Raw genomic sequence first — 12,211 nt, 5'->3', positions numbered from 1 at the left:
CGTACGTTTTAAAAGCAAGCAAACATCAAAATGGACAAGCACAGCATCTCTTGGTTTCCATGTATACAGAATAATAAATGAAGAAGAGAATACTAATTAAGTACACTGTAGAAGCATTTTTGCAAGTAAAAAAAAAAAACTAGAAAAATATTTTCAGTCCTACCAAATACTAAAAAATATTATTTTTTTTTTTCTTTCAAAAATCAGTTAAAAATAAATAAAAAATTATTAGTGTGAATTATTGACCCTCTCTATACTGAGAAGGTAGACGGAAATGGGTGCCTGCTTGACAACCTCTTAGGGGCTTGGAAAGCATATTTTTCAACTTCAAAATGATTATTATAGATAGAGTATCCCGTAAATATGATCCAGTCTATAGTCAAGCTTCAATTATTTTTTTGTGAAATGAGTGATTTTTTTTTTTCTTACTTTATATTAAAACAAGTTGACATTTATACCCAAAAATGACCAACATTTGGACACGTTTCTACTTTCTATACTGACCAAATAGTGCTAGTGTGTGAGGAGGCTGCTGCAAATTACAACCGTACAAGTTTCGTGTGGCTGCTCCAAATTACATCCGTATAAGTTTCATTCACTAATTTGCAATTACAGTTAAATAAATTATTTTTGTATGTTATTTTTATTATCGGTGAAAAGGCCTAGTCACTAAACGCAACCGCCTATGCGGTTAGTAAATTTTACTAACCGCCTTTACTAACCGCTCGATTAACGGTTAACCTCATCCTACTAACTGTTTTTTTAGGGCTTTTTTGTTTGGTTTTTTTTTTACTGGTTTTGAGAATTAGGATATTTTTTGGCTCACTTTAAACGTTTTGTTTTTTCTTTGCAGTGCCATTTTAGCATAAAAAATTGCTATATACAATAAATTGGGCTGAATTGCTACAAAAGGAGCCCAACAAAGAATTAAATACAACATACAAATAATTACCACTATACTACAAGGACTTATTGTCATATATATATATATATATATATATATATGACAATAATTGGCTAATTAACCATTTGGTGTCTCCCTGAGTAAGATTTTTTTTTTTTTTTTTGTCAAGTGAAATGGATATTTTTGTTCAAAATTTTGTTTTACTTATCTAGTGGTGTACATTATGCCATGTGGTGAATATGTAGTCACATTATTTTAAAAAAATTAGATGACATTATGTCGTTTATATAGTTAAATACAATAAAATAAAATCATCACCATAAAACAACAAAGATCTTTGCCCTTCACTTTCCAGTTGTTGCATTTCTTTATAAACATTTTTTTTTTAGGAATAACTTCACTTAAAACTCCTGAATTACTACCGTTTTGAAATGATCCTTTCAAATTTCAAAAACTTTCAATTTCATTCACTGAACTTTCAATTTGACGTAATTGACCCCTCGTCAATTTTTGCCATTAAACTCTAATGAAAACCACTAAAAAGACCAAATTATCCTCTCTCATTTTTATTATTTGAACTTAATGGTAAATTTAAAATTTTATAAAAATGGGAGGAATATAAAGGTCATTTTATCACTTTTAACGTCCAAAAAAATAAAAATTAACGAAGGGGTGTACATTGCATCAAATTGAAAGTTCATGGGTAAAATTAAGCTTTTTTTTAATTTGAAAATGCATTTTCAAAATGAGTGGTATTTCATGAGACTTAAGTGAAGTTTTATCTTTCTTTTAAATTGGTCCTAAAAAAAAAAAAAAAAAAAAAAAAAAAACTTAATTTATCAAATTGACATCTCTCATTAAAGTATGTATTTTATTTTATTATTTAAAATGTCAATTCAATTGAAAGAAATTCAGAAAACTTTATTCTTCAATTACTTGACGTAGCCCACTACTTCGAATGTGGTCATCAAAAAATAAAAATAAAATAATTTAAAGACCCCCTGCTTCGAATACGAACAATTTAAAGCCCTCCCAAAGCAACCAACGAACATTGGACCTTGTGAATTGGTCAGTAAAGAAATCAATAAAATCTCCATCACTATAGTCGGTGGAACATAAAAGAGAGAAATAATTGTTTGTACTTTCATCCTTTTATTTTGTAAAAGTATTATTAAATTTGTGGACCATATTTAAAACAAAACAAAAAAATCAAATATAAATTTACAAGAAATGATTTTTTTTTTTTTTTTTTTTATCATCTTTATTTTTAAAATTTAAAGAGGAATTAAATTTTATGGTATTAGAGCTGTAAATTTTTAATTTTTTATTGGATAAAGTCTACTTAACCTCTTCAAACTATTACTCTAATAATAATTTATTCCCTAAATTATCAACTGCGACTATTTATCCTCTAAACTACAAAAATAATGACAATATACCCCAACTTTTAACAAAATGACTAAATTACCCTTACTAAAATAAAAACAAAAATATTAAAATTTACTTTTTTTTTCAAAATTTTAAAAGTATTTTTGTCTTATTAAAAATTATATAGGGATAATTTTGTCACTTTGCTAGTATTTGAGGGTATATTATCATTGTTTTGGTAGTTTAAAGAATAAATTATAGCAATTGACAATTTGAGAAGTAAATTATGATTAAAATGATAGTTTGAAAGGATTAAATAGACTTTACCTAAATTATATTGTCACAATCAAAAGACATGAAATGATGGTCAACGGAATCCTAAGAAATTTGATGGTGAGGGAGATCCTCGGAACCGGTGGTTAAGAAATTTCAGAAAGCATACAACCAACCACCACCGCGAAACGACACCATCCCTCAAAACACTCAACGATTCTACACCACAAAACCCAACTCACTTGATCCCTTTGTTTTATTTATTTTCTCCCAAGCAATTATTTATTATTATTTTCAAACAAAAAGGTTTCTTTAATAACAACCCCCTTCAACAATACTCCAATTTAATACATTAATTAGACTGCGTTAGTGGCTCACAAGCCTCTGGCTCCGAGGAGCCATCCACAGCCATAATCTTTTCTCACGCATTTTTCTTTTCTTTCTAATTCTATTACGCATAAGTCGTAGCACAAGAGACAAGAGTTCATTTCCGAGATATTTAGAATTTTATATTCAATGCATGTACCCTTGATGTGATGTCCGAACATATTTCGTGCCAGATTATAATTCGTTTAGAACATAAGATTTTTTTTTTTTTTTTTTTTTTTTTTTTTAACTTTAATCAGTTGATTTTGTTTTGAATTAGCATAACGTATAAAAAATTGTTATATCTAAATGTTGTTTGTCAGGGTCGGAATGAGTCGAGACATTAATATAAAACTATAGGTTAATTACAACTCAATTCATTAGTTTAAACGAGTTACATCATTCAATTTATAACCCACTGATTTTGGGTTGGATTCGTGAGTCGTATTGAAATTGCCAACCTTGCAGAACATACAATTATATTTATTGACCATTGTGATTTGTAAAGGTCATGGCCAGTGGCAGAGCTAAAAAATTATTATTATTATTATTATGAGGGTCGAACTAAAAATATGAAAAGCACGGTTTAAAACAAATAATTTATTACAAAATATATACCAAACCATATTTTAATAAAGAAAAATGCTGACGTGACATGCTTAATACACCTTTAAATCAATCTTAATTAAAAAGAAATATGCTATGGCAAATGAATATGCTAAATAATGTAAAATATAGCATTTTAATTTCGAGTAATGCTATAAAGAGAATTAGTCTTCTATGAGTCCTAATGTGCCTTTTAAAATTATCATTTAAATTTAAAATCATCATTATTAAATTTTAATCTACTGTTAATTTTAAAAGCTATATCTTATTTGAAAGGACTCACTCTACTCCTCCTTTTATAGCATTACTCTTCAATTAATAAAATAACCAGCATGAAAAACTTTTATGGGGTTGTATACAAACCCATTTTTTTTATCCTCCGATAAGAGATTAACACCTCAACTTATTACAACTTAAAAAAACAGAAAACAAATTCACCAGATTATGTTAAAAAATTTACTTAAGTTTAAAAAATTTCACCTCAAATATATGGACGTGATCTATTATGTTTATTTTATTTTCTGAAGTAGTATATGTCTATCGCTCATTGAAGAACACAAAACAACAAATATGTGCCACATCCTGGCCCGTTGAAGCAGCTTTCAAAGCAAATTATAGAAGTATGCACACGTATGACGGTATGAGGACGTGACTTGAAGCGAAGCCGCGTTGAATGAGTTTTGCTACAAGAGAAGTGACCCACTAGCCTAGGCTGCCTAGCCTAAAACCACACGTTAGGACCATTGCCTTGCAAGAGAGAGAGAGAGAGAGAGAGAGAGAGAGAGCAAATGTGTGGCGCTGGCGAAAGAAATAAGCAAAAGCAAGGAAAAACCACCAACAAAGCAGCAGCTGGTTTTGGAAGATGACATGACGTGAGGTTGGTGGTGGATTGGTTCAATATTCGTGAGGCTATTGGCCATGACACGCACCCTCACCCTCTTCAAAGCCAACCACATAATAACATTTCTTCTACTCTTCTAGTTCTAGAGGTCCCCATCATCCACCGCGCCCTGATCCTCCCTATACACCCCTTTACACTAGCGTGCCTCAACCTCATCCACCCCATTTTCTGCCACTTCTGAGACTGCTAAATCACACCACCTCCATCATGTGTGCCCATTTATGTTCACCCATTTATGGTATATCCTCGTGTTCTTTCTCTGTGTGGCTAACTCCCCTTCTCACCCTATTCAAAATTACGCCAACCCACACCAAAAGAGAACCCATTTCTATCTATTTTAATCTTCAACATTATAAATTAATCGTAAAATAAAAAATCACGTGGACTAAATTCTTGAAAATTTCCGCTAAACAATGCCCATGAAATTTGACATATAGATCTCCATTAAATAGAGGAAATGTGAAATCTAATAGAGAATCCATATGAATGCCAATACAAGGTACTTTTTCAAGACATAAAAATTCTTTGCTAAACTCGGATACCACCCTTAAACAAGGAAAATAAGAGAGAACCATAATCTCCATCCTCTAAATTAGTAGTACAAATTAAGTAACGGGGAACAGCTAATACTTTTGTTAGAAGGAGGGGGTCAAATTATGAAAATATCTACCACAAGCTACCTCAAATCGTACGGCTAAGAGAATCCGAGGGAAACAAATCAAGGGCTTTTAGATTTAGATCCCTCTCTCGGTTCACGGAGATCTCGCCGATTATATCTTTTGAACGACATAATGGTCGCCGAAGAAGATGCCGAACCGTCATAAAGTTGAACCGGCCGGTCCGGTTCGGTCCTCTGGTTCTTCCAAGGCCTCGATGAGTCAGTCGAAGTCGCCTCCCAGTCATCCGCCTGAGCCGTCAAAGCCGCACCGCCCGATGAACGGCCGAGATCGTCCTTCTATATTGAACCAAAACAATAAAGGAAAATAAAATAAATCTGACCTCTCATTTCGATTTTTTTTTTTTTAAAAAAAAAAAAAATTAAAACAAAAGGCAGTAACTGACCTGAGGGCTTCGAAGATCTGAGCCATTCTGACGCATTCGCTTCAACGAAGAGACTCTAACCGGTTCCTCTTCGCTGCTCGAGCAACTCGCCGATGGCGGAGGCGTCGTCGTAGACCACGGCACCACCTGATTATCCCCCTCCTCCTCCTCCTCCTCTTCCTCTTCCTCCTCACCACCACCATCATCATCGTCGTCGTCGTCGACCACATCATCTACATCATGATCATCATCATCTTCATCGTCGTCGTATTCGTCATCATCATTGCCTCCTTGGCTCTCTCTCACTTCTTCTTTGTTTCCGACGCAGCGCTCGCAGACGGAGACCGTATGGCCGAGCTTGGCGCCGGCAGCCTTCCAGGGAGTTTGGGACTGGCACGCGTGGCAGAGAAGGGTCCGGGAGTGGCGAGCCACAAGGAAATTGGCTCCGTGGACCTTGGCATCGCAGTCCCAGCACAGGCTCGCCTGGTCCGACTCGCAATAGGCCCGGGCCTGGAGCTTGCACAGCTCGCACTTCTTCATATTTCTCTCTCTCTCTCTCTCTTTTTCTCTTTTACTCTAAGGGAATTTTCTCTCTCTAGTTTCTCTCTCTTCTGCGATACATGGATGTATGGGTGAGATCGAAGGAGGGGAAGAAAAAAGAAGAGGAGCAAGTTGCAGTCCTTATAGGTACAAGTACAACCCTATATTTGCTTCAAATCACGAATTTACCTCCCTCGGCTTTTCTTGTGCTGTTGTCTTCGTGTTTTGTCTTTTTTAAGCCCAAACTTATCCCTTCAGCTCTTTTTTACAGCTCTCTTTTACCATATTCACTTTTTTTTTTTTTTGGGGGTCATATATAGAAGATTTATTTAAATTAAATTTTCTAAATTTAATGGCATATATTCTGTTAAATGAACTGAAATAAAAAAAAATTATAAATATGAAATAAAGCATCTCCGTTACATTTAAAGCAGAAAGAATCCTATTTTGAATTTATTAACAGTGAGTGAGTCAAATCAATATTCATCATTTTTATTATATTTTAAAAGTGATAAATATTAATTAAAACAGATAAATTAAAAGAGAGAGGAAAAAAAATTATGTATATATGCAATGGTGTGGTTGAAGGGTATAAGTGACATTTGGAGCTGAAAAAGAAAGCTCCAGACCTAGGGGTTCTGGTTGAGAACTCCATCATTAACCATTCCTAGGATGTGGTGTCCTAAACTGCCAGGTGTCGGATCGTGAGGGAACAAGAAGCTTCTGTGGTCTACATATATACCGTTCGTTTGGTTTTGCTTCCCTTGGTTCGTGCAGGATATTTTTCTGGTTCGATGTGGGCGTGTCATCTACGTGGCACAGAAGATAGCGCCGAGATCTGATTCGCTTACGTGGCTTGATTTGCTTCAGGGAGATTTGGCCACATGGGCTGCAACTGATTTGGGGTATACGACGTGTACAAAGGGCCCCCACGAGATTTCAATTATTTTCTCCTTGTGTTTTCGGCCCACGCGCTCGCAGTGTTGGTGCAATACACGTCCCCTTGTTAATTGAGCCAGCATTGAATGTAAATAGGAGAAAAGATAACTTAAAAGTTGATTTATGACCCAGCATTAAGAATTGATGGAAGACACCCAAAGATCAGTAAAATTGAGGGGATTTATTTCATCACACTGATTGATCAGTAAAATTGAGGGGATTTATTTCATCACACTGATTGAACTTTATAAATCTTGTTAGACAGTTGTCACTCCAGTAGCCCTTTAATCATAATCCCTGCAAAAAATAAAATAGGATCATTAGTACACCGTTCCACTCTCGATGCTTAAGTTAAAAATAATAATAGTGATAAATAGTAATCAGAAAGCAATAATTAGAATGTAAGTAATAGAATATAGAGACTAAAAAATTTTATAAAAAGAATCATTTAACAAGCTGTCTACTCTATTTTAAATTGAATTTTGATTAACAAAGCTCTATAAATATCAAGTGCCGAAAGGTGAAAATTATTTAGTTTTAAAATTTTATATATTTATTTTCATTCCCTCTCTTATTTATCAAGAACAGAAAAATAATTAAAAAAAAATAAGAAAATAATAATATTTAACTAAAGTAGAGGAAAGTATAGTGGATTTGATATTTGGTTCATTTTAAAAGTGGCTCTTCAAATTTAAAAGTGAATTTTTTTCTTTAAATTTAACTTTTATTTAGAGAGCTCATTATAGATGCTCTTATATGGTATAGTTCTCATACTTTTATAGCTGGGCTGGATCGAGTGTCATAGGAGGGCTCTCGTTAAGAGTATGTTTGGAATTGTGTTTGAAAAATAGAATTTTTACGTCAAAAAACATTTTTGGTAAACATTTCATTTTTAAATTTTTTTGGCCAAAAGTACGTTCTGACTATTTTTATAGTAAAAAAGGTCAAAAAAAAAAAAAAAAAATTGAAGTAAAAAATTGATACTACTTTTTTAGTACTAAAAATACATTTAAGCTCTGAAACGCAATCACAATCGGACTCAAACTCTCATAGAATATCACATCTTTATTTTTTGGTTTGATTTTGATTTCGGTGGATCTTCTATAACTGCTTTTCAAAAGTTGATTAGTATCTTATAGGATCAGGTTTGCTTAGTGATAGAATTGGGATAGAACTCTTTTATCTGCTGGACTGGAGTTTGAATTGCATGTGCCTTAACCGTTGAATGACACGACATAATTATTTCCTGTATCTAGTTCGGCCTGGAGGCTATCCTGGACAATTCCAAGCCTTTTTCTATATGGGCTTGGGTCTCAGTGGTAGCCTGATAGGTGAGGTTGAATTCGGTGGGCCTTTCTAGGGCTCACTCCAATAGCAGCCCAACTGGAATTAGTTAAGGTGGGCCTTTCCAAGGTTCACTCCCGTAGTCTGCAATTTTCTTAGATCACAGTAGATTTTGATCATTTTCTTCATACAAAACTCTTTAACTTATAGACGTGTCAATGATTGGAAAGCAAAATTCCTCTCACAAGCAGGGAAGGAGATTCTGATTAAAGCAGTGATACAAGCGATACCTGCTTACAGTATGAGTATCTTTTTGCTGCCCAAAACACTATGCAGTGAGCTGAATGGAATCATGCAGAAGTTTTGGTGGGGGCACAAGGATAATGTGAAGAAGATACACTGGATGAGCTGGGAGAAAATGGGGAGATCAAAAGCTAAAGGAGGTATGGGATTTAGAGACTTAAGTTGCTTTAATATGGCCCTTCTAGCCAAGCAAGGGTGGAGGATTATACAAAATCCCGATAGCCTGGTGGGGAGCATTTTAAAGGCCAAATACTTTAGCCGAAGCTCTCTATTGGAAGCAAAAATTGGTAGCAGGCCGTCCTTTGCGTGGAGAAGTTAATTGGCTGCTACTGCTCTGTTGAGGGAAGGGATGATTTGGCGGATAGGGAACGGGCAAAGTGTCAAAATCTGGGGGTCCAAATGGATTCCTAAGCAAATCTCCTTTACAGTTCAGTCTCCATGCTCATCTTTAGAAAGTAATGAAAAAGTAGCAACCCTAATAGACCCACATTCAAGGGGCTGGAATGTTCCTTTGATACAATCAATTTTTGAGAGAGAAGAGGCAGAAGTTATATGCAATATCCCTCTCAATAGATTTGACCGTCCAGATAAAATGGTCTGGAGAGCAACGCCATCGGGAATATTTACCGTCAGAAGCGCCTATTTTTTGGAGCAAGAAAGAATTCAAGGTGAGAGAGGTGCGAGTTCAGAAGGGAACGGCTGGGATTTTTTCTGGAAGTTGATTTGGGGCCTTCCAATCCCAAATTCCACGAAAGTTTTCCTCTGGAGGGCGTGTAGCAATCTGCTACCAACCAGAGATAATCTTCAGCGGAGGGGAATGGACCTGCAGGTGGGGTGTTTTCTGTGCAGTCAAGAAACCGAAACTATAGTTCACGTGTTGTGGGAGTGTCCAGCTGCACGGGATGTATGGGGGGTGTGTGACAGAAAAATCCAGAAAATGGGAGTTGTGGGTACAGATTTTAGAGAGGTATTGGTGATGCTTTCAGAAAGATGTAGCTCTGAAGAGATGGGTTTAATTGCAACTATCGCCCGAAGCATTTGGAAAAGGAGAAATAATGTCTTGCATGGAGGTATTTTTACACACCCAAACCGGTTGGCCTATGAAGCAAAGGAGACCCACGAGATTTTCCTGGAAGCGAACCAAAATCAGGACCGGTCAAATGAAGTTTTAAGTGAAGCAGGTGTGGAGTTGGAAGTCTGGAGGTGTTCGCCACTTGGTTTCTACAAAATTAATTGGGATGTCGGTATGGATGAGAGGAATAATCGGCTGGGTGTTGGGGTGATTATAAGGGATTCATATGGAGAGGTCATCGCAGCAAGGAGCTTGACAATTCAGACCAAACAAAAACTAGTTATAGGGGAAGCCATGGGAGCAGTTTATGCAGCAGAGCTTGGACGTGACATAGGTGTTTAAGATGTAATTTTGGAAGGGGATTCTCTGATCGTGGTTAATGCGCTTCAGGCTATGACTGAGGATTTAAGTCCTTACGGACACCTAATAGCTGATGCTAGAATGCTTCTACGACATTTTCGAACGGCTCAAGTCAGACATGTGAAGAGAAATTCTAATAAAGCTGCACACGGTTTAGCTAGAGAAGCAGTTAGAAAGTGTATTGATAATATATGGATGGAGGAGACACCCTCATGTATTTCTAATATACTTGCTCTAGAGCGTGCAGCTCTTGTAATTTAGAGTTTTTGAAACTCTGGATTTTCTCATTAATGATGAATTCTCAATGATTTTTACAAAAAAAAAAAAAAAAACTCTTTAACTTATAACTACACTCAACCTCCTAATAAAGGAAAGAAAAATATCCTAAAGTTTAATATAACTAAAGAAAGGAAAAATATAACATATATGAAAGGGTTTTAATGCTTGAATGCATCTAAATTTGGTAACGAAATCGAATCATGTTGCTGAGTAATGATATAAGGGGAATTAAAGTCCTTTTTGAGTTCTCCCCAATGCGATGTGCCTTTTAAAATCACCAATATATCAAAATTCAATAATGATCATCTCAAATTTAATGCTGATTTTAAAAGACACATCACACTTAAGAGAAGTCTAGTCTTTTTTATACCATTACTCTCATGTTGCTTGCCAAAATAGTTCTACTACAACCCCAGCGCACGAGCGCTAGTTCGTGCAGTTCCTCGAGCACATCGTCAAGCGGATTGTGTTGTAACTCTGTTTCTCTTGCATCAAAATCCTTCTCACATTAACATGTGAGAGGTATGTTTATATCTACACACCATTTGATAGAGATTTACAAGCAAAGATTACAAAAGATAAGATATAGTTAACTAATGCTACAAGTGTGGAGAACCATGGTTGGGCCTGAGTTGACGGTAATTATTAGAATCCGTAGAATTCGGAGGGTATTCCTTATAACTAAGTTGGATTGAATGACCTTTTTCAAATTCAATCTATCAAACTAATATATGTTTATAGATATTTTTTTCCTACTAAACAAACTTAAATACTTAATGATCCGCAAGAAAACTTCGCTCATAGGCACCAGGCTGGCACCACGGGTGTCAGGCTGAGGTTTGAGATAATGAGATAATAAATGTTTTTTGTGATTAAAAATGGATTAAAAAGTGAAAAGCTATACTCATTATACCAGCTAATTAAGAAGCTCAATTGGAAGAGTTTCATTTCAAGCATACCAAGGAAAAAACCTCTAGTCTAGTGGCAGTCTTAGCCAAGCATGGGCTATATATATATATATATTTTGTTATGGGCTTCTAATATTTCTTCTTCTAGCCAAGAAGCTCTAAGTTTATAAAGGTGATTGAGGCCCAAAGTGCAGCACCAGTACTCGACCTAAGGCCCTGAAGGAGGTTTTGCTTTTGGTTAGAATTCAAAGAAGAAAAGGCCACTTCCTTATTGTATATCTCATATTTTGTTATGGGCTTCTAATATTTCTTCTTCCAGCCAAGAAGATCTAAATTTGTTAAGGTGTTTGAGGCCCAAAGTGCAGCACCAGTGCTCGACCTAAGGCCCTGAAGGAGGTTTTGCTTTTGGTTATAATTCAAAGAAGAAAAGGGCACTTCCTTATTGTAAATCTCATTCTTCCAAATCCTTCAGCAAACAATCTCACATTAGAGAACAATTGTGACTATGCTATTGGAAAGGTAAACTGTACTTACACTCTATGATGCCAATTACATAAAATTTTTATAAAAAAGATTTAATAGCTCTGTTTGTTTGTTTGTTTATGCTTTTTAAATGATATTTTGTTTTTTGAAGTATTTCTTAATATTATTGTTTTGAAAGAGAGAATAAAAAGAAGAACGAAAAAAAAGAGTTGGGCAAACAAGTTAGTGCTCTACAACAAAGAGCTACGAAATTTGAAACAAAACGTCGACAGCAGGGTTCGAACCTGCGCGGGCGAAGCCCAACAGATTTCAAGTCTGTCTCCTTAACCACTCGGACATATCGACACTGTTGAACTTCAGTTCTCCTAAATAATTATTTACTGCATGATATTTCCTTTTCAGAATTTTAGAGCAACTTACGTTAAATATCACTAATTAGTAATTAGTGCTGTAATTAAGTTGAATTGACATAAGTATAAAAATTTTTAAGATTGGCTTATTTGATTTTGTTTAAACACGAGCAAATCTTTAGTTTGTCTCTGAGATTGATTATATGTTAAGTTTGGTTATTTTTTCTTTGAAAC

The 12,211-nt window shown here is 35.2% G+C and overlaps 1 protein-coding gene and 1 non-coding gene across 2 annotated transcripts; both read right to left on the bottom strand.

Moving 5' to 3' along the window:
- Window positions 1-4,867: 4,867 nt before the first annotated feature.
- Window positions 4,868-6,120, bottom strand: LOC132180765 (uncharacterized). The gene is made up of 2 exons (XM_059593705.1): window positions 5,481-6,120; window positions 4,868-5,373 (listed from the first exon to the last, which is right to left on the bottom strand). The coding sequence occupies exons 1-2, from the start codon at window positions 5,997-5,999 to the stop codon at window positions 5,137-5,139; spliced, it is 756 nt and encodes a 251-aa protein (XP_059449688.1). The 5' UTR covers window positions 6,000-6,120; the 3' UTR covers window positions 4,868-5,136.
- Window positions 6,121-11,890: 5,770 nt separating this feature from the next.
- On the bottom strand, window positions 11,891-11,972 carry TRNAS-UGA (transfer RNA serine (anticodon UGA)). The gene has a single exon. It is a non-coding gene; the product is annotated as a tRNA-Ser (tRNA).
- Between the last annotated feature and the right edge of the window lie 239 nt (window positions 11,973-12,211).

Source organism: Corylus avellana, chromosome ca5, assembly GCF_901000735.1.
Source record: "Corylus avellana chromosome ca5, CavTom2PMs-1.0".
Classification (NCBI taxonomy): Eukaryota; Viridiplantae; Streptophyta; class Magnoliopsida; order Fagales; family Betulaceae; genus Corylus; species Corylus avellana.
The sequence above is the reverse complement of the archived record's forward strand: the minus strand, read 5'-3'. Positions and strand labels throughout refer to the sequence as shown.